Genomic DNA, 22,720 nt, shown 5'->3' on the forward strand with positions numbered 1-22,720 from the left:
AGATTGAAATTTAAATGCTGCTCTTTTCACGTCTTTGCTCCATTTCCCTCCCTTCTCCCTCAAGCAACTTTGTAGCCCTCAGAATGTGAACTGCCGAGATTTAGAAGGCCGCCACTCGACTCCCCTTCACTTTGCTGCCGGCTACAACCGGGTGTCTGTGGTTGAGTTCCTCCTACATCACGGAGCAGACGTTCACGCCAAAGACAAGGGGTAGGTGTCACGCGCGGCTTCGGAATGGGCTCCTCGGGGCCGCGGAGCGGGACTTTCTTGGGGGTTTCCTGGTTGGCATCTCTCTCTGTCTGTTCAGTATTCCCATCCTTAATCCACCAGAGGCCAGCTGCTGGTGCAGTTTTCAGTGTGCATTTGGTTTTTTAGGCTATTTCACACAAGTATCATGTTCCTAATAGAGGGGAAGTTATGTGAAGTGTTCATATGGATTCTGTTAGACTGGAGTAGTGTTGAGGTGCCCTGATGGGGTGGAGGACGTGGGGCAAAGGCCCGGCCTCTGAACAAGGCACTGACTTCTCAGGCCCCTGAGGTATAGACCTGCATTGGTGGAGAGAGGATCTTCACCCCGGGGCTCCGATGCCAGTGAAATCACAAATCTGTCCCTGTTATACGAGAAACAGCAATGTTCTTAGTAGTAGTGCTCAGAGAGCGCATTGCTGTCCCCTGAAGACTTAAGTCTCAGCTTAAGGGTAATATTGATCATGTGACTGTTTTCTAGGTAAGGGTTCTCCATTTCCCCCTAATATTAATATAATAAACTATTTGACCACGTATAACATAAACAAATCTATAAGGTGTTAGGGGGAAAAAAAGTCCCTTCTTGCCTCTGAACATTTGGGAGGTAGTCTTAACTGAAATGACTAACTATGGTAAGCTGATGCTTTTCCTCCACTGCCAAGGAAATTTATGAGCAAAGCCCAGTGAATAAAGTGATTTGTTCTGACAAGATCTTGATGCACAATCCCCCATTTGTCTCCTGAGAGGAGGAAGAGGAGGAGGGAGGGAGGGTTTGGGGATTCTTGTTTTCTCCACACTTGCCTCAGACTGAAGCATAACAAACCTATTTCACCTCGCCAGCATGATGCCCTGGGCACCATTGTGCCTCAGAGAGCAAATGGCCTTTGTTTGCTGGCAAGCGAAATAGGAGCCTGCCCCGTTTGTCATCTTAACTTGGAAGCAGGATTACCACTTGTGAGCAGCTCTTAATGAAAAGCTGTTTCCTCCCTTGGTTCGGACACCTTCCAGAGATACTGGCACAGCTGTGTTGGTAGAAATCCGCAGCACTTAACTCTTCCCCATCTTCTCCGCCACCACCTAAGAGCGTCTAGTCAGAGTTGGTACCAGAGCAGACCATCTCCAGCGATGGACGTGGCCTCAGCTCTCGGTCTGGAATTCTTAAAGCTGGGAAGAACGATCCTGTGGTACCGGTTCAGAAGCCCGCGGCGTACAGAGAGATCGCCTGCTGTGTGCCCTCTGACTCTGTGCGTTCGGATTGCTGGTGGGTGTGCCTCAGTTCCATTCGGCTCGTAACCTTTCACTGCACCACGCAGGCTAAGAGAATGGGATGTGAGGCTGCTAGCCCGATGGTCAGCTTGAGTGATGGCAGGAAAGGGGGAAAGGGAGAGAGACATGCACACAGAAAGAGAAGTTGAGGGAAATGAGGCAGACAGGTGAAGTGGCTTGCCTGGGGTCTTTCTGACTGGATCCAGGCCCAGTGCTTTTCCCACTAGGCCAGCCAGCTGCCTATATTAGTCAATTAATAAACATTTATTAACCTGCTTTGTGCCGAGTGCTGGGACTACAAAAAGAGGCAAAAGATAACAAAGGGATTTCTTCTTGGAAAAAATGGGGTTTTAGTTGGGACCCAGGGGCAAGTGGTCAGGGAGACTAGAGACAGTGCCTGGGCCCCCCACGAGGCACTCCCTCTCTTGCCTCTGGGCATCACCGCTGGCTGTCTGGTGCCTGGGACACTCTCCTCTGCCCTGACTGCTGACCCCCGTGGCTTCCTTTGGGTCCCTTCCCCAAGTCCTGCTCCTCCGTTCCTCATTTCCTGATTATCCTATCGAGAGCTTGCCTTGTGGGTGTTTGTTTGCACGTTCTCTCCCCCATCAGATTGTGAGCTCCATAAGGGCAGGGACTGTCTTTGGCCTTTTTTTGTGCCCCAGCAGTTAGCAGTGCCTGGCACCCAGTAGGTATGTCGTAGAGTGTTTATTGATTGTGTGTACACGTTTATTTTCATGTCAGAATGCAAGCTTTTTGAGGGCAGGGACCATACTTTTGACTTTCTTTGTATCTCTGGTATTTGGCACTGCACCTGGAGCATTGTAATAATAATATTAGTAATAATAATAGCAGCTGACTTTGTGCTGGGCAGCGTGCAAAGCACTTTACAAAGATCATCTCTGTTGATCCTGAAAACAACTTTCAGGGGTAGATGCTATTATCATTCCCATTTTATGGATGAGATGGGAAAACTGAGGAACATACACAGTGCATGTCTGAGGCCAGATTCCAGTCCCAACCTGCTTAAGAATTGACTAGCTGCGGGGCAGCTAGGCGGCACAGTGGATAGAGCTCCAGCCTTGGAGTTAGGAGGACCTGAGTTCAAATCCAGCTTTTGACACTTAGCTGCGTGACCCTGGGCAAGTCACTTAACTCTTACTGCCTCAAAAAAAAAAGAAGAAGAAGAATTGACTGGCTGACTGGTCATTCGGCCTCCACTTGAAGGCCTGTAGGGATGGGGTCCCTTCCTCCTGAGCCAGCATTTTCATTTTCTTGAAGCTGTAAAGGAGATTCCAAATGAAACAGAGAGTCCCTATAAATTGTGAGGTCCTCCACCTGCACCTGATTGTGGATGACAAGGCCACGTGTCCATTGCATCCAGCCTGGAACGTTGCAGAGCCTTCCAGATGAGGTCTATAACCACTCAGAAGAATGCAGCCTTACCGAGAGAGAGAGAGAGAGAAGGAGCCAAAGAAAAACCACCAGGAAAAGCAGGTCTGGGGTGCTCCGACATCCTCTGGAGCTCACCCATCAGTGCGAGTCTCTGGGACAGGATGTCCAAGCGTTTGGTGCTCCAGACCCACAAGACAAGAGAAGGAGAGTGGCTTCTCTGCGGGAAATTTCAAAGCTCTCTCAGTGACCCCACATTTCCCATTGGAAGAGGCACCCCTGTTTTATCTGGTGATCCCAGGCAAGAAGTGCCAGGGTCCGAAGGAAGTGGCGGCTCACCCAAAACGCAAGGTCAAGAGGCAGCTGGTGGGTGGGAGCGGGGCACCACGCAGCAGCTGGTGGGTTCTGCAGGAGAAGCGGTACAAGGAAGCACTGAAAAGCCTGCAGAGCCGAGGAGGAAAGGAGTGGCCAGCCTCATAGCAGCCGTGATGGCTGGCCCGTGGATCTCACTAGGTTCCATTGTGAGTTCGTTGTTTTCAACAAGACTAATAATAACCTTTCCTTGGAAACTCAGAGAAAAAAGAGAGTTTTTAAAATTTATCTTTGAATAATAAATAATCTGTATTTTGGGCCCATTCGGAGTAGAGAGGATAGGGAAAAACAAATAATCTGCCCCAATGCAGTGGAAAGAGCCCTGGCTGCAGACTCTGAGGACCTGGATTCAAATCTTGCCTCAGACTATGACCTTGGTCATTTCCCCTTCCTGGACCTCTGTTTCCTCATCTGTAAAATGAGGGGAACAGTCACTGAAATCCTTTCTGTCTCATCTGTATATGTTTGTTTTATGTGTGTGTGTGTATATAGTATTTTAGGAGCTGTCTTTTTGTTCTGTGAATTTGAAAATGCTTTCTCCCCCCCAACCAGTGGCTTGGTGCCCCTCCACAATGCCTGCTCCTACGGCCACTATGAGGTGGCAGAGCTCTTAGTGAGACACGGGGCGTCTGTCAATGTCGCCGACCTGTGGAAGTTCACTCCTCTGCATGAAGCAGCCGCTAAAGGAAAATACGAGATCTGTAAGCTTCTCTTGAAGGTACGCTGCGCGCCGCGCTTCTCCCCCAGCCCATCGCCAGGTCACAAGTCACTGGCATTTACTTGTGCGGTGCTTTCAGATGCTTGGTGTGTATTTGTTATTTTTGAAGTATGATTTCTGTAAAATTTGCTTCCATTTAATATTATAGAAGCCTGTTTTCCCGTGGTATCGTGTTCCTTGTAATATCTGAGTTGTCCTTCCAAATTACAGAGTTTGAACATGTTTACCTCAATAGGATTCATTAAAGTGAGTGGCACTCTTAGCTCTCTAATCTTCTGTGTCTCTGATAGAAATACCAGAAAATTTCTTGCTACAGATTAAGAAAAAAGTAACCAGAAAGTGCCCAGTGAAATCAGATGTATAGCTTTTCTTATTGACAGCCTAAACTCTAATTGAGTTTACTCTTGTGACTTCATATTGGGAAGCATAATATCTGCAAATCACAGATTCTTGTGGATTTTAGGTGAATTTGTTTTGAAACAAGAAGTTGATAAAATTGGGTGGTTTGGGGTTTTTTTGGTGAGGCAGTTGGGGTTAAGTGACTTGCCCAGGGTCACACAGCTAAGTGTTCTGTGTTTGAGGCCGGATTTGAACTCAGGTCCTCCTGACTCCAAGGCCGGAGCTCTATCCACTGCACCACCTAGCTGCTGCAGAAGTTGATAAAATTGGACAAACGAGTCCTACCAGAGGAATAAATTATTAATGCTATACTTGTATCAAAGAGAGACTCAAAACGAGGTGCAGCCATCCTTCGCGTCTGGCCCCTCCCAGCTGGAGAACGTGACACGTGCCCGTCATTTTAGACTTTGTGCATGGAGCTGTCTAAGTAAGCCCTCCCGTGCCCTCTCTCTTCTGTGGTTTGGAGGAAGTGTGCACAGCTCTTACAGGCCACAGCTGGGGGTGGGGCACAGTGGTGCTGTCCTTGCTACTGCTGGACCGAGTGATCTACGTCTTGCCTCTCCTAGAAAGGGCCGGTCAGACCGTTTCCAGTCAGCCACTTGTTTCTGTAGTGACCGGGAATTGTGATTTGTTTTCGTCCTCAGCCCTGTGGGTGGCATGGTGAGGAAGAGAGCTAATCAAGGTGCCTGCTCGAGGGAGTCCCTGACCCCTGCCACTGATACATGGATTTCAGCAAAAACAAGCCATAGGAATCTCTGTTCAAGTGCAGGGAGGGGCCTCGGAGGAAACCCTCTGGCCAGGGCACGGTGACATCAGATCAGGGAGCTGTCTGCTGTTCTTTTGGTCTGGCTCTTGAACACGTAGCGTTCCGTACCCGTGACGGATGGTTAGGCCGTCCCTCGGAGGGCAGAAGCCATAGGGTAGGAGCTCCAGCCTTGATGCCCGGGGGCAGAGGAGGAAGCTCTGCTTTGGGTTGATGCTGATGATCCTGATAGCTCCCATTCACATTCCAGGAGGAAGTTTGCAGAGCAGCTGACAGTGTCCTCTCATTTAAGTGACCCCCAGATGGGAAGGAAGGACTGAGAGACAGATTTGAACTCAGACCTTGCTGACCACCAGGTGCAGCCCACAGACCTAAAGGTTGATTGAGATGTTTGAGCTTGAGCCAAAGGTAGCAGCAGTCACGTGGAGGACATTCCCGGTATTCTTGAGGGATGCAGAGAGCATCGCAGTTGAGATGGATGGTTTTCCCAGTAAGATTTGGAGGTGGAAGGAGTTGTATAGCTTGGGACAAAAATCAGTGAAGGAGCGAAGGCGACGGTGGGTGTTTCCCTCTTTTTTTTTTTTGAATTTTATTAATTTATTTTGATTTATCAACAATCACTTCCATACGCTTTTGAGTTGAAAATTTTTCTCACCCTCCCCAAGACGGCGCACAATCTGATATAGGCTTTACATTTACATACCCATTAAACATATTTTCACATTAGTGAAGTTGTAAGTAAAAATTAAAACCAATAGGAGGAACCGTCAGAAAGATGAAACAAAACTCAACAGAAGGTAAAAGTAAGTGATAGCGATTCGACTTCCATAGTTCTTTCTTCGGATGTGGACAGCATTTTCCATCCCGAGGCCTCTGGAGATGTCTTAGATCCTCGTAATGCTGAGAAGGGTTCAGTTTAACAATCTTAGTCATTGCATAACGTGGCTGCTATTGTGTACAAAGGCCCCTTGGTTTCTGCTCGCTTCACTCAGCATCAGACCATACAAGTCTTCCCAGGTTTTTCTGAAGTCAGCCTGTTCTTCATTTCTTCTAGCACAATAGTATTCCATTACATTCATATACCACAACTTGCTCAGCCATTCCCCAGTTGATGGGCCTCCTCTTAGTTTCCAATTCTTTGCCATTGTGTTTCCCTCTTGCTTGGTAGCATGGAGCAGACCCAACTAAGAAGAACAGAGATGGTAACACTCCTTTGGACTTGGTGAAGGAAGGAGACACTGACATCCAGGACCTGCTCAGAGGAGACGCCGCCTTGTTGGACGCCGCCAAGAAGGGCTGCCTGGCCCGAGTACAGAAGCTGTGCACGCCCGACAACATCAACTGCAGAGACACCCAGGGCAGAAACTCTACCCCGCTGCATCTGGCAGGTGAGTTCCCTCAGGGACTGGCCCGTCTGTGTAGCAGGAAGCACAGGCTAGTCCTAGAGAACTGCGGGAAGTCCCAGGGGGAAAGTGCCTTACCCGGCCAGGATGGGGGTGTCAGAGGAGGCAGGGTTGGACCCCAGGGCTTCCTTCCTGCCTCACAGCTAGCTCTCTATCTATGATTCCTTGCTGCTCCTCAGCAGACCCTTCTGAAGGCTCTACTTTTACTTCATCTGCATCTTTATCCTTGGTCCTGTGCTCGGACCTGCCTTCTCAGGGGACGTGGAGAGGAGGACAGGCCGGGGGGGGAGGGGGAGAGGGCAGGACACCACTGGGGGGGGGCTGCAGCACAGAGTGTTAGAAAGGGCCAGATACTGTAGGAAGGAAGGTGACTTGGAGCAAAAGGGGAAGAGCTGTTGGTGCCAGGACATGGAAGAAGGATTGATTCCAGCAGCTATGGGGGAACATTGGGAAGTGACCTTGTCAGAGCAGTGCCTAAGAAAGATCCACTAAGAAAGCTGAGTGGAGGGTAATTGGGCAGGGGGAAGGCTAGAAGAAGAGAAGGTGCTGAGGAAGCCGTTGTAGACGCCACAAGGCCTTCAACACCAGGCAGCCCACCTCGCAAAGAGCCCTGCCAGCTCTGTTGGTGGGCCAGACAGGACAACCTGCCCTGCCTCAGACCTCCACCCCCACTTCCCACTTCTTGTGCTCTTGGGCCCTTCTCCGCATCCCTTCAGACCAGACTGGAAGACCTCCCCCTGCCCCTTTTTGCTGAGAGGAGGGGCCTGTCCACGACCATCCCAGGATGCCGCATGGCTGGCCCCTTACTTAGCACGTGGACAGATGTACCTCCAACCAGTGACAAGTGCATGAACTCATTCGTTAGTGGGCCCTCCTCCTCCCTCTGCCTAGGACTCCAAACCTCCAGCGACCAAGGTACCAGCCCTGTTTGCCATCCTCAGCTGCCTCCTGCCTTACTCCTGTCTGTTTCAACCCTGGCCCACTCCAGATCTGCTGCCCACTTCTTCTGTGGAGCCCTCTGGAATGTGACGGTCTGACATCATGAATAGATTTCCTTTTCTCAGTGCTTCCATATTCTGGCTCCCTCCTCATGACAGTCTTCCTTGCCCCATTTTGCAGTTGTTCCCACTCAGGTTGAGGGTTGAAAGAAGCATTCTCTTTCAGAAAAACATCTTCCTGTATCCCTCTTTACAAGCAGCCTAAGAAAATGAAAGCTGTGGGCAGGGAAATGGACAGTGGTCACCAGGAAGTTTCCCAAGGGCCACAAGAGTCCTCTGACAAAGTCCTGAAAAGACTCCTTCCCCAAAGTCCAGTCCCAAATCAGTCCACCTTAGGGAAAAGTTACATCAGACTGCCCCGGGTCATCCCTCAGGAGTGTTCTTCTTCCATGTTCAAGAACCCCAGAATTTCTTTCTCTGATTATAAGCTTTATCATTCTGCATTTCCCTACACCTTGTCATCCCTAACTGTGGTCTTCGTCCTCACCACTCATGCTTCCCTCCCCTCAGTTCTTTCCCAGGCTGTCATCCCCTCCTCTCCTTTCCTGTCTCAACCCCTTGTTGAGCCAGCTTGGCTCTGTGGTGCCCTCCCCTCTCAGCTGCCTGGTTCTCATGTCACCAACAGGGCCATGCCACCCCCCACCCCTGCATTACCCTTGCTGTGAGCTAGAAGAAGTCATGACATTATGCCAGTGGGGTCTGCTAGACACGCCAGTTTTTTGAATTCTGTAAGACTGCCATTCTGTTCCTGATCTATCCAGTATGCCCCTCTCCACACTGGGACCACCTTAAGACTACTTGGTCTCTTCCTGGCACCTCACAGTGCCTGCTTACCCTACCCTCTCACCGTTTACTGCAGTAAAAAAAATTGTCATTTTGCAGCAAGCTGCCTCTTCTCTGTTCTCCTTGCTCAGGTTGGCCTCTCTATGGGCACCCTTGGTTCAGTCCCTTCCTGCCTTCTCCAGCAAGTCACCCTGCTCTTCTATTCACTTTCTCCCCACTTTCTGCTGGCTCCTTCCCCTTGTCTCTCACGTTCTTTTGTTTTTAGTTTTAGCTCCACACTCTATTCCTCCTTCTGCCTCCCTGCTACCCACCCACCCACCCACCCATTGAGAAGGCAGGAAATCTGATGCTCAGTGTACATATACACTAATGCAAAACATTTCTACATGAGCCGTGTACCAAAAAAGAAAAAGAAACGAAAAGGGGGGAAATGATGCGTCTGCCTGCACTCTGAGTCTGCCAGTTTATAGCTGGAAATGGACAACGTTTTATGTCCCGAGTCCTTTGGAGCTGTGGTGCCTCGTGGCGCGGATCAGAATGTCTCTCCCAGTGGATCCTGTCCCTTGTGGCATTGCTGTCACCGTATCCTCGTCGTCCTGTTTCTGCTCTCTTCACTTTGCCTCAGTTCATAAAGTCTCACCCTGTTTTGCTGAAACCGTCCCCTTTATCATTTTTTACCGCACAGTATTCCCCCTCAAATCCTCCCCTCTCCAGGTTTCTCAATGACTTTTCAAGGTACCGCTGTCCTCTCAGACACCCCGGCCTGCAGCCTCAGTGTTGTCCTCAGCTCTTCATCCTCACTCTGCATACTTCATGCTTTGCTGCAGCTTGTCGTTACTACCGCCATGCCACTTGTCTCCACCCACCTCCCTTGTTCAAGCCCTCACCTTGTCTCTCCTAGACTAGCAGCCTCAGTTTGTCTCCCAGCCTCACGTCTCTCCCATTCTCTTCCACTAAGCTGCCGGAGGGATAGGTCTGTAGGTCTTCCCGTGTCTCCCTTCTCCCCTGCTCAGTAAGTGCCCGATGATTTCCTTTGACCTCTAGGATCTGAAGCAGAGTTCCCTGTTTGGCATGTAAACCTTTGTCACCTGGCCCTTTCTTCCTTTGCTGGTCTTACACTTTACACTGGGCCAGTTAGTCCTGTCTGTTGTTCCTTGCACGAGCGCTTTACGTCTCTCCTGACTGCTGGCCTTTGCCCCAGCTGTCCCCCTGCCCTCCTCTGCTTCTTAGGATCCCAGCTTCCTTCAAGCCTCAGCTGAAGCACCTGCTTCTGTCCCCCACAGTTACTCGTGTCTCCCCTCAGCCCCAGGATTTCCCTCCAGGGACCACATGTATGTCTGCTGCTCTTAGCACCGGGGCTGGCTCGTGGTTAAGGGCTTTTAAAGTGTTTGTTGACTGACTGCAGAGGAGAGGGGTTGGAGGCCTGAGCTAGACCACTCAGATAGCGTGCACCTTGGTGTAAAAGAGTGGTGGCAGTGAGTTAGCAGTTCTCCCCGAGGGAAGGAGCGGCCTGAAGGAGACCATAAACCTCCCTCCTTGAAACGTGTCCCCCCATCCTCCCAACTACACGTATTCTGATGTCTCTCCCTTTTCATTCCTATAGCAGGTTACAATAACCTGGAAGTAGCTGAGTACCTTTTGGAACATGGAGCGGATGTTAACGCTCAAGACAAAGGAGGCCTTATTCCTTTACATAACGCTGCATCGTATGGGGTAAGCATATGCAGGGTCATGGCCTGAGTAGTCACTGCCATTCATCCCCTGAGCCTTTATTGAATATGGGTGGATGAGTGGATGGGCATTTGTCATGGGGTTACTGGGAGTTGGGCTGTGGTCTCCACCTTCAAAAGCTGACATTCTAGTCAGGGCAGATAACACTCCAGAGAGTACTGTGGCCAGGGAGGAAGGCTCTGGTTTGGAAAGTGATCAGGTGTTAAGTGGAGCTCCAGGGGAGTCGATGGGCTCCCTTTCTGGGAGTGACGGCCATGCTCGTGGCTGTAGTTAGGCGGGAGACCCTGGCAGGTAAGTGTGGTGCAGGGGCAGGGGAGACAGTGAGAAGGTGGCCAGGCTGACTGGCTGTGATGGGCCATACAAGTTGTTCTGCAGAAAGTGGCTCACCTCTGTTTTCTTCCATCCTCTGAGGCCCTGTCCAGCACTGGTATGCTGTGATTGCTGTTTTCCATTTAGCATTTGGCAGCATTTAATTGTTCACTTAAGTGTCCAGTCAGGCATCGCTTTCCCGGCCAGTGCTGCACTAAGCTCTAGGGATACACAAAAGGATGTGATGTGTGCGCAGAGACCCTGAGTTGGCCTGTCCCAGGGCTCCAGGCCTTTCCTGCACCTCTGCATGTGTGGTGAATGAATGCATGTAAATGCTCAGTAAAGAGCAGTTGAAGGGCTTGGCTGAAACTGTGATCATGCCTAAATCAATTTTGGTTTTTTATCTTAATCATCTCTCAGTCGGGGAGTTGCTTCGTGCCTTTTATCAGTTCTGGTGAGTCATGGAAGGCATCAGAGCATGACCTTACCACCCTGTGTATGCAGCATAGCTCACCAGGCTAAAACTCCATGAAGGTCCAAAGCTTCTCTCCCCTTTGTAAGCCAGTAACTTACCAGTCATGACCCTGTCTATGAGATGAATGCCTCCCTGCTGTTTGCCGGCACTTCCTTCTCTTGGCCCCGGGCATAAGCCCCACTGCTCCCACCTATGACCATTCTGTTCAGGGCCCCAGACAGCTCACTGAGGGTAGAGCATGTGCACAGGCACGTTCTAAGGAGTGTTCCCTCAGAGCTCTGAAATCACATGTCGTTGAGATGTTGCGGGGGGGGGGGGGTGAGCCTCCCCAGAAAGTCTGGAACAGGACCAGGTGAGGAATGAAGGCAGGCCAGCTCAGGCCCTCACCAAGGGGAGAACAGACCTGGGCCTTGCGGGAGTATTCCAGGATGAATAAGGAGGCCCCGGCTGCTGAGCCAGTAGGAAGGAGAAAAGGCCTGATGTGGAGGTCAAGCTTTCCTTGGAGTGGCAGCGTTCTAAAGGTGTTGGAATGTAGGTGGCAGAGTTCACGTGGATCACAACTTCTGTCCCCTTGATGGGTCCCTGGTGCATCTCTTGCTCTTAGAACCGTGGCTGGGGACTTTTTCTTTTCAATTTCCATGAATGAATGAATAAGCACCTATGCCCAGTGCTGGGACAGAGTGAGAGAGAATGAAGCTGTCCCTGTTGTCAGGCAGTCCTGAACATTAAGGGACAGCACATAAGAGAACGATCAGCTGATGAGGAGATGGCAAGTCCCTAGAATCCTCCAGGGCAGCAGTGAGAGAGAAGACAAGGCCCAGACAAGGCCTTAGGTTACTTTAAGATGACGTGGCGTCCTAGATAGCAGTGATGGCATGGGATCGGGACAGATGGCAAGGCCTCAAGGACCTTCGGAGGCAGTAGCAGGGCCGATGTCACTGACCACAAGACGTAGGCAGTTCTGTAGCAAAGCTGACCCACCAAGTATTTTGTGCATGCTTGTTATTGAGGGTTTGCTAACCAGTATTCCCTACAGTGCTGTGTGTGCCTGCGCTTTGGGTTACTAGGAAGCCCCTTTTCAGAGCTCTCTCCTCAGCCTTCGTCTGCTGAGTAATAGTGTCCCCCATCCTGTTTGTTCCTTTTTCTGCCCGTCAGTTGAAACTATGAACTAAGCTGTGCCATTGGCAGCAGCCAAACTTGTGATCGTGCTCTGAGTCTGACGAAGAGCAGGGTGCGTAGTGAGTGTCCACTTGCCCTTTGTGAACCACTGGTGAGCTCCTCGGAAGTGCAGCAACTTTGGGGAGGTTTCAGCCCGAAGCACATTCCCTCCTGAACTGTTCCTCCTGTCTTTTCACCTTTCTTTCTTTATCACAAAGCAAAGGGAATTGAGTGCCTAGCCTCATTAGTCTAGTTCAGCCTGTCCCACTCCTTGGCTGAGAGACAGGGGGCTGGCAGGGATTTGATCAGGTGGCTGAAGTTTTTCTTTCAGGGAGGGTTCCTTGTGAAGTTCCTGCTCAGAGTGAGCTGAGGAAGGCTCCGGAAAGCCCAGACGGTGATTTTTTTAGCTGCGTGGAGGAAGAGAAGTGGCCCTTCCGTGTGGGATCTCTGTTGTGAACGCACCAGGTGGTGACTGATGGTGGCCAGCAGCTGCTCAGCTCTGTTTTTGCAATTTTTTTCCCTTCACTCTGCCAAGGACAATAAACCAAGGCTGAAACAAAAGTGACTGATAGGGCGTTGATCCTAAGGACGAGTAAGAAAATAGTAAGAGCCCACCCAACTCCACTTTTGGAGTTGAAGCTGCCTGATCTGATGAGCTGCGTCCTGAAAGAAACAGCCGTCTGCCTGAGCGTTGAGAGATCCTGGAAGACGTGCCCCGGGTTGGGGGAAAGGGAGACGGGGGTCTTGAATTGGCCCAGGAACCTAGCCTCTCAGAAAACCTCTAGAAGAGGTGGTGGTGATCACCAAGGAGGAGCAGGTGTCTCGTCATCCAATACAGGTCGCGCTGGACTACCTGATTTGGTTTTGTTGATGGGGTTACCGGATGGTAATGAATGTAGATGGTTTGCCTGAACCCCCTATGTGGCCGTCACCATTCAGTGACGGGTCTCTCACATGTTATTCTTGTGGCCAAGGTGGAGAGATGGGAGCTCAAGGAATAGTGCTCTTAGGTGGATGTGTGCTGTTGGGGCGGCGAGGCTCCCAGAAGGTAAGTTACCACCTGCCTCAGGCAGTGTGGCTAGACAGCCATTCATCTCAACATGGGGTTGGCATTTGGCCTGGTAGTTCAGCATGAAACAGCAGTAGGATGTGGTCGTCAGGACAGCTAACCAGTCTTGGACTGCATGGAGAGGGCATGGCAGAGCGTGGTGGCCAGGGTTAGGGAAATGGCTCTTCCACTCCAATCTTTCTGGGTCAAACCACAGCTCAGCCACTGAATTAGAGCATGCAGCGGTGGGAAACCAGCATGGAAAAGGGATCAGGCCAAGGGACTGGGGATCTCTCACCTGGTGAGAAGATTTAAGGCGAGAAGGCGGAAGCAGCTCCCCTCTATCTGTAGTTCCTCTCTCTCTTGTCCCGGTGCCTTCTTAGGGCTCATTGACACCAGGGCCAGGACTCGGAACCTAGGCTTGAGTTGAGGAAGAAAGTCCCTCAAAGTAGAAGGGCTTCCTGGCCAGGTAGCTGTTCCTCCTCACTGGGGGCCTTCAGGCAAATCGTTTTTGTTGTGGGGCAAGTTGTGGGGCTAGGTGGTTTCTTTGAGGGGCCCATCTAACATTGAGATTCTCTGCTCAGGCTTCTCCAAAATTAGCCATCATACTGACGTTCATTGCTCATCCCTCTAGAGAGATGTGTGTTAGAGTAAAACTCTTCAGAGCTCTACTTGAAGGAAAACCAGGGAATGAAGAACCAATGTAGTAAAAGTCTGTTTACCAAGTAAGTCATAAGGGATGTCTGCTGCAGTTCCCCAGATAGGTTGGTACTCACATTGGCTGCAGATGGCACTGTGCGGATCATACTGTGCCTCAGAATGTTAACTTTCCGTAGGACAGGCACCGTTTTCTGGAGTTTGGCCTCAGAATCCACATACTAAAGACAAAATGGATGAATTGTTTTGTTTGTTCACGCTTTGATAAGAGTTGGACAGATAGTGTAATAGATATGATCTGACGGTTGGTTTGTCTTAGACAGACGCAGATGATTGAGCTGGCCAGAGAACTGAAGAGGAGGGGAGGAGCCGGGGTTCAGCAAATGGTCAGGTTAGAGCTAAAAAGAACCTCCCAGTTCCTCCTTCTGTAAATGAGGAAAGTTAAATGACTTGCCCCAGATGACACGGAAAACAATTTGGAATTAAGCTAAGAAATGAATAAAATGTCAGGACTGTTTATTAGAGAGATGCTGCTGCTGGGCATATGCTCCAGGGGGGTAGAAAACACAGAAGGCAGCACTTTGGGTGATGACAAATAACTGGACACGAGGTAGACGGCCGTCATTTGGGGATCCTTCAGCTAGATCTAGGATCTCATCGACGTTACCTCCCACCGTACCGATGGCCCATCTGGGACTCTTGTCAGTGTCTTCCAGAGGGGATCCTCTCAGTGTGCTGAATGAAGGCCCTTGTTTCTTTCTGACATTGCAGGGCCTCATGGCTCGCTCTTAACTCTCATTCCTTGACCTGACCACATGATAACATTTTTTTTTAAGCCTAGACAGTCCATCCAGTAAGTGTTTTATGAAGTACCTACTGCATAGTCACTAAATAGAGATGGACTACAAGAACATGGATTGAGAGAGGGATTTACAGTTGTAGTGAGGATAAAGAGTAGATTAGGTAGAGGGAGAAGTGAATGAGTAAAGACAGTGAAGAGAAAGGGAAAGTCCTGGTGTCAGGATCCTGGAGGTGCCCTAGTTACAGATGATGGTGGTGGAAGACTGACTGAGGTAGAGTGAACCTGGAGGAAGTGGGTGAATTCGGAAGCTGAGGGGTTAGAAACTGCCTGAAACTGAAATACATCTTTTCATCTTCATTATCATAGGGACTAAATTCTGTAAAAGCTGGCAACTTGGTTATAGCTGCCACATCTGAGTAGCCCAGAATCTATACAAAGTCATTGGCTAGATTAACTTCATTCTTGGCAGATGGAGGGGTAAGATAACAAGGTGACGAGGCAATGAAAGCTTGCTCCTCTGAAAGATTCCGATGCTGCATACTCCTGTCACCATCATAACAATTCCCTGAAACAGAGAACATCATAGCACTCTTCCTGTCTCACGGCTGACAAGCTGGGAATGCAAATTTAGCTGATTTGTTGAAGGACAAAATAGCTCGTATTTCTATAGCACTGGAGATTTTTGAAGGAGGATAAGAGAGGCATAACATGGTCAAGCCTGTGCTTCAGGCAGATCAGTTTGACAGCTGAGTGGGGCAGGGAGGCCAGCCAGCAGCTATTGTTGTAATCTGGGCATGAGGTGACGGAGGCCTGCACCAGGAGGGTGACAGCGTCTGTGGAGAGAAGGGGGCGGTCACTTAGGAGATGTGCTGCAAAGGTAGATGTTACTTTAAAGCTAATTGGATCTGGGGAGCGAGAGAGGATGGGGAGTTGAAGATGACACCTTGAATCGAGTTTGGGAAGTTGGTGGCACCATAACAGTCATACAGAATTTGGAAGGAGGAGGGATTTGAAGGTGAGAGACGACGAGTTCAGTTTTGGACATACCGAGTTTAAGATGTCTCCAGGACCTGCAGTTGAAGCTGTCCAGTCAACAGTTGGAAATAAAAGAGTGGAAGTCAGCAAAGAGGTTAGGACTGGATCCGTAGATCTAAGAATCGTCAGCATGGAGATGGCATGGAATCCATGGGAGTTAATGAGATCACCAAGTGAAATGGCGCATAAAGGGAGAAGGGCTCTCAGGACGGGGCCTCGGGGCCATCCAGTTAGTGAGTGGGACCTCCGTGAGCATCCAAAAGCAGTAGGAAGAGAGCCAGGACAGAGAAGTGTCAACAAGGGGAAATGGAGAAAAGGCCACTGGACGTGACAATTAGGAGAGGCTAGTAATTTGGGGGAAGCAGCTTTGCTTGAATGATGAAGCTGGAAACCAGACTGGCGCATTAAAAAGAGAGTAAGAGGAAAGAAGTAGAGGCCCCTTTGGAAGATGGCCTTCTCGAGGGGCTTGGGGAGAGATAGGTACAGGACAGTAGCTGTCAGGGAGGGGTGAATCCACTAGTTTGGGTTTATGGTGGTGTTTTTGAGGATGAAGGAGAAGTGGACAAATTGGGAAGCAGGGAGGAAGCAGGCAGCAGACATGATGTGAGAGAATGGGGATGACCAATGTCACGTGTGTCCCGCCTCTGACTGCTGGCGAGCAGAGCGGTATTTTGTACAGCAGACGTGTGAAGTGTGCACTCTGGTGCCTGGCGAACGTCTGTATGAAAATCATTTAGAGGAATGGATAGAGCACCAGCCCTGGATTCAAGAGGACCTGAGTTCAAATGTGGCCTCAGACACATAGCACTTACTAGCTGTGTGACCCTGGGCAAGTCACTCAACCCCATCGCCTAACCCCCCCCCCAAAAAAAAATCATTTGGAGAAATGAGGGATATTGAAGCCAAAGGACACAAGATGCAGGGCATGGCGACCAAGTGTCGGCCCCAGAGGGCCAAGGGAAACAGTCAACCAATAGGCCTTTGTTAATCCCCTACTGTGTGCTTGGGGCTGGGGCTATAGACCAAGTTCTTCTCAAGGAGCTGATGTGCACTCTACTATGCTGCAGGAGTGCTGGCCCAGAAAGGCTTGATAGAAGGGAAAACTGCCAATCAGTTAGTTTTCCAAAGTGTGATGGGCTGCCTCCCAAGGTGGGAGGGCTGCCGGAGGATTTTTATTGTGGAGAGGCTTCTTGTTCAGGGGGGGGGAGGGGGAGTTGAAGGACTGACCTTGGGAGGTATAACTACCAAGATTTTGTGTGATTCAGCCACAGGAGCTGGAGTGTGTATGGGAAGCAGTGCAAGGGTCAAGGCCTCAGGGGAGCACAGGATTGCTCATTTCAAACATTGGAAGGCTTAGCGTGTGGAAGAGGGGTGCCCCGTGTTCTGTTTGATCCCAGAGAGGAGAGCCAGGAGCAGTGGGTGAAGTAGTCAGGATGCCCATGGAAGCTGGAGGTCAGGAAAATCTGCCTCACTCAGAGGAGAAAGGGCCATCTTGGGGCAGGAGTCAGCCCTCCCTGGAGATGCTCAAGCCATTGCTTATATGTTAGAGTGGAAATTCTTTTCATGGATGGGTTGGAATCAGCCTCTGAGGTCCATTCAGCTTTGAAATGCTGTGATTTTGTGGGTAATAGTTACAAGCAATACCTTCAAAGTGTTTGGCTGCAAAAGAAAGAAATCTTGGATGGACAGTGGGTTGTAGGTCAGACCTAGGGGTCAGGTTGGCAGGTGTGGGAATAGATTGAAGATGAGGGGGGCCTGAGGGTGTTAGAGTCCACTGGGGAGAGCGCAGGTGGTAAGAAGGGCAAGAGTCCAGAGTACAAGTCAGGAGGGGAAGCTGACGTCCCCACAGGGACTTGTCCTCATCACTGGTTTTGTTCCTTGTGTTTTTGCAGCACGTGGACATCGCGGCTTTGCTGATCAAATACAATACATGTGTGAATGCCACAGATAAATGGGCCTTCACTCCGTTACATGAAGCAGCCCAGAAAGGAAGAACGCAGCTGTGTGCCCTGCTGTTGGCGCACGGGGCAGATCCGACCATGAAGAATCAGGAAGGACAGACGCCGCTAGACCTAGCAACGGCAAGTTCATGTTTCACTGGGCCGTCGGGGGCTGGTCCAAAGCCCCCCGCCACCCCTCAGTCTGACTCCAAACATAGGGCTCCCCAGCCTCCTTAAGCTCCTTACAGCCTTAGACTGTCATTCAGGTCCCACATTTGGGGAGGGGAGCAGAAAATGAAATCAGAGTCTCAGAATGGGGTCGGCTTTACAAGACGGAGTTGGTTTGGTTCACACAGTTCCCACAAGATTGGCTATCATTTACAGTATTACATTGGCGATGGGGGTAGTCACATCCACTTTAGTATGTGGACATATGTGATGCTGATCCCTGCTAAGATCCACGGCCCTTAAAGGAAGGCAGAGTGAGTTTTGGTAATAACCTGTACTGTTAACAAGGCAGGAAAGTGCACTGAGGTATCAAAGAAACATTTGAAACAAGCAGTTTTTAAAAGTTTTCTGTTGCATCTTGTCTTGACCAAAAGATACCATTCGCCACACATTCCAATTCCCTATTTTTCACTTTTCAATCCTTGTAGAAGATAAGAAGCACATGGGTGTTGACCTGAATGACTAGGTCAGAATAATTAGTGGTCTTTGAAACTACATTTTATCTTCAGTTTAACAAAGAAACTGACCAAATGAAAAAGCATGTATTTAAAAATCTGGTTTTAGTGATACATTTATTACTAAAACAGAAATTGAAAATCCAAGATTATTATGCCCACTTTAAAAAGGAAGAAGAAAACTGATTAGTTATAGATGGTCTCACTGGCCCCTGAAAAACATGGAGGTCCAGTCCTTGAGATCTGAAATGATCCTCAGGCTCACCTGGCTCCACCTAAACAAAGTGCTAAAGAAAAAGAGAGATCGAAAAAGCCAGGGACAGAGAGAAGGGAGGGAGGCAGGTGGGGGCAGCTCCAGCCCAGACCCAAGCCAGCACTTCTGAGCCCCTGGTGTGCATTCCTTCGCAGGCTGATGACATCCGAGCTTTGCTGATCGACGCCATGCCCCCGGAGGCCTTGCCTACGTGTTTCAAGCCCCAGGCTACTGTTGTGAGTGCCTCGCTCATCTCCCCAGCTTCCACCCCATCCTGCCTTTCTGCTGCAAGCAGCCTGGACAACCTCGCCGGCCCCTTGGCGGAGCTAGCAGTAGGAGGGCCTTCCAATGCTGGGGATGGAGCAGCGGGGGCGCAGAGGAAAGAAGGGGAAGGTAAGCTGACATCGGGGCTGGCACTTAGGAAGGTGGCGTGAAGGATGTTATTTTCCTGGTGGGAGTGGTAGAAAGGTCACTGGAAGGCTGCCTCTCCGGGGAGAAGTAGCCACACGCAGTACAGACCTAATGAGATTAATAGTAAGCCGCTTCCCGAGCACCTTCAGGCACTGGGTCTCTTGGGGACTCTGCTCTTCTCTCTTCCGATAATCCAGAGGCCAGGCCTGGGGGGTCATTGACCTGCTCAGCAGTCCTTTCCTCACTGTTGAAAGTTGGCTCAGAAAAGATTGCAATGATTTGCTGGGGGGGGAAACACAGCAAAAGTGTGAACCACAGCCACTTAGGAGATGTGTATTTGCCATGGTTAGGCTGCGTGATGTGGGTAAAAACCAACAGCTACAGATAAAGGTGAATGGACACCCCCCATTCACTACTGAAGAGTTTGCTGGGGAATCCCTTATCTGTTTAGTTGCATTGGGCCTGCAGGAATCACTGTGCCTTCTTGGCTGGGCAGAGTGGGTAATGCAACCCACAGTGCCCAGTCTCCACAGCGAGTCCTTGCTCAGACACCTTCCCACGTTTGTATTGTTACAGTGACAGGTCTTGACATGAATATCAGCCAGTTCCTCAAAAGCCTGGGCCTTGAACACCTCCGGGATATATTTGAGACAGAACAGGTAAGAAAAGTCTTGTTCAGTGGTGCCACGTTGGGTTTGGTCAGATATTTCTCCTGGGTGCTCATTCAGAGCCGGCCTCTTCTTTCATTTTGGATTTCCGTTCTTACTCCCTGAGCAACCCATTAAAAATACTAAAGCAGATTCATGCACCTCGGGCAGTTTCCTGTATAAACTCTTCTCCAGTTACCGGACGGGCAGATTCTGTTTCAATCTAGAATGTTGGCAAATGTGTTTAGAAATCAGGAGGAGGAGGTGAGCCCTCCCAAGGGTCCTTTTCTATGGCACTGTCCAAAGGCCCCTCACTAACCTCCTCATTAGCTTCCTCTGAATGCATTCCCACTCAAAAGTGCCCTTCCTAGGTGTGGCACCCTTACACAGATGGGCCTCTAAGGAAGGCGTTGTGAAAGGAGCCCTTTGTAGCACTAATAGGGAACCTCTTCAGGTCCAGCGTTGGCTGGCAGAAGAACCATGATTTCCTTGGTGTGGCTAGGACTGCTCAGACCTCCGAGGCATTTTAGTAGACCATGGAGTCACCTGCCGTGGCCAGAAACATTCGTTCTTAGAGTGAGGTCTCCTAGTGATGAGGCATTCTGACATGAGGGTCATCTGCCCCTGAGCCAGTCTGCATGCTTGGCACCTCCTCACAGTTTGTGGGGCACCTCCCAACTGTGATGGAGTACTGGAGTAGAGCTCTAGTATAAGGTCGCTAATTAACCAGCGATATGTCTCTCTAATAGGACCCTAGCTCTCTATCTTGTACTGAATGACTTTGTTTGGTGCCTCGGGTTGTCTCAGAATTCTCATGTGACCTAGCAGGCCAGAGTCACCCATCGGTCCTTCCTAGAGAGGTTCCTGGCAGTTTGCACCTCTTTCTTCCAACATTTCTGGTAGCATAATTAGGCCTCAGTCTCACCAGTGCTTAGCTTTCTTAGCTTAGTTATCTGGCTGTCTAGAGAGTCACCTTTCTCTGGTCTTTTCCATTCTTCATCAGAGGTGAGTGAAAGAGGCTTCAGCACCTTAGGAAAAGAGTAAATCTGGATTCAAACATGTTCAAGGAGCCAATGAGCCATGAAACATGAATTAACCTTGGTGCCCTCTGTTTGAGTCTTTTGAAGCCCTTTGAACTTTGATCCTGGGTGCTCTGCTGTAGTGGGCCTCAAAGAATAGAAGGACTTTTTTTGGTGACCAGTCAGGATTAAGTGTTGTGCCCAGGGTCACACAGCTAGTGAGTGTCAAGTGTCTGAAGCCAGTTTTGAACTGAGGTCCTCCTGACTCCAAAGCCAGAGCTTTACTCACTGTGGCACCTCGCTGCCCTAGAAGAACTTGGGAAAAAAAAAGTTGTGCTCTCTTTGTCTCACCCTAGAAGTGTGAAAGCACTGATTTCATCTTCATTGCTTATTCTTTCCTCGATGCCTACATCTATCTTTATTGTGTTTCTTTTGCTGGATGATTGTCTCACCGGGTTTCCTTTAGGGAAATGCCTCTAGGTTCTTGTACCATGTCTTTTTTTCTTGACTATCAGCTCAGTTTTGCAGGATATGTTATTTGGAGAGTATAAACAGACAGCCTATTCCACAGGTCTCTCCTTCACTGTCTTGTTATGAAGCAGTGGTCTTGAGCATCTTTAGCAGCTGTGAAAAGTATGGCTTAAAGAAGGGGACAGAGCAAGGAGCTGAAGTTAGGGACTGTGGACAGTTGTCCAGCAGGGCTTCCCGTGTGACGTCTGAGGGAGCCCAATTCCCCTCATCACAGCAAGAAACCACTGAATGAAAGGAGGGGAGGGAAAAGGACATCTTCACGGGGCAAAAAGCTGTGTAGAAACACTAGTAAGGCAATGAATAAATCAGTCAGTAAAAGAGAGTCCCTAATACAGTGAAGAAATGGGAGTCTAGAAGAAGCCACCTGCGTGTGCTGCCTCCACTGCCTTCTGAGCCCCTCACCCTCTGGCTCCGGACGCGACCATTTCCCTGACCCCACTCCCTTCCAGAGAACACTCCGTCTCTACAAGGCAGCACTTCCCACTTTTAGATAGTTCTCATTATCAGGTATATCCTGAGCGGGCGTATTTCTGTCTTAACTTGCATTCTTTGGTCCTGGGTCCACCCCGCTTCAGGTAGTGAGCATCAGCAGTCCTTTCCTTCACCAGCTCCTCCTGTTAGGTCATAGTTGAACGCATCCTTGCTGGTTGTCTTCCTCTGGACCTTCGATGTGGTCTGGTGAAAGGGTCTTGAGGGTGACACCTTCTGCTGGTCTACCATGACATGTCGAGCTATACTGAGGTTGTGTCCACTTTGAATCTCCCCCACCATCCTTCTGCCAAAGTGAGCTTGGTTTCCTGGCTCCTCCAGCTTCTCCTTGGGCACATATGGTTTTTACCTCAAGGGCAGTTGAAGAAAACAAAAATCATTCCATAATTTTGACACATTTCAGTGCGTTTTTTAAGAGGAGTGAATTCATTGTGCTTGTCACGGAAGAATCAAAAGGCAAATAGGAGAAAGTGGGAACAATTATCAGACGCAGACTGTGAAGTTCTGGTGGCCCCTCAGTAGCTGGTGACGTCCTAACTCCTGATTTGTCTTTCCCATTTTCCAGATAACCCTAGATGTATTGGCAGACATGGGTCATGAAGAATTGAAAGAAATAGGCATCAATGCATATGGGCATCGTCACAAATTAATCAAGGGGGTGGAAAGACTTTTAGGAGGGCAACAAGGTAAGACGCTCATGGCGAATGGAGGCCAGCAGCCTGGGCCATCTTGATTGTTTTTAGTACTGAAAAGTCGGTGGAAAACCACTCACTTAACACTTCCTGCGCCCAGCCCTGTGCTGCAGAAATCGTGGAGGACACGGAGCGGTGGGCATACAAATACAGAAGCAAGACCAGTCCTGCCCTCCAGGAGCTTACGCTCTAATGGAGCTTGCTGGCCCAGACTTAGCGTTTGTATTCGGGGAAGTCACAGAAATGATGGGGTCCGAGGAGAGTCAGCTGATAGCCCCTTTCCAGAGGCAGTGACTTGATTTGCTGGTTCCCCGAGGAAGAAGCAGAAAGGGGCGGAGGTAGGGGGAGCGAGCAATGTTGGATTCAGTCGGGAAGACCTGAGTTCAAATGCAGCTTCAGACACAGACTAGCTGGGTGATCCTGGGCACATCACTTTGCCTCGGCCTGCCCGGGCTTCTTTAGGAGAATCCTGTGATTTGGCTTGTGTACAGCGCTTTTCCACC

General features: G+C 49.8%; 1 protein-coding gene across 5 annotated transcripts in view; it reads left to right on the forward strand.

Annotated features, from left to right (window-relative positions):
- The window catches only part of TNKS (tankyrase), a 216,500-nt gene that overhangs the window by 176,122 nt on the left and 17,658 nt on the right, over positions 1 to 22,720 (forward strand). For all 5 annotated transcript variants that reach the window (XM_020976782.2, XM_078148240.1, XM_078148241.1 and 2 more), the window contains exons 14-21: positions 65 to 210; positions 3,826 to 3,991; positions 6,322 to 6,541; positions 9,941 to 10,050; positions 17,445 to 17,633; positions 18,584 to 18,821; positions 19,416 to 19,498; positions 22,091 to 22,211. In XM_020976782.2, coding sequence (XP_020832441.1) covers positions 65 to 210; positions 3,826 to 3,991; positions 6,322 to 6,541; positions 9,941 to 10,050; positions 17,445 to 17,633; positions 18,584 to 18,821; positions 19,416 to 19,498; positions 22,091 to 22,211 — 1,273 coding nt within the window. The remainder of the gene's footprint in view (positions 1 to 64; positions 211 to 3,825; positions 3,992 to 6,321; positions 6,542 to 9,940; positions 10,051 to 17,444; positions 17,634 to 18,583; positions 18,822 to 19,415; positions 19,499 to 22,090; positions 22,212 to 22,720) is intronic.

This window comes from Phascolarctos cinereus, unplaced genomic scaffold, assembly GCF_003287225.1.
Source record: "Phascolarctos cinereus isolate Bilbo 61053 unplaced genomic scaffold, phaCin_HiC Scaffold_9;HRSCAF=440, whole genome shotgun sequence".
In the NCBI taxonomy this organism is placed as follows: domain Eukaryota; kingdom Metazoa; phylum Chordata; class Mammalia; order Diprotodontia; family Phascolarctidae; genus Phascolarctos; species Phascolarctos cinereus.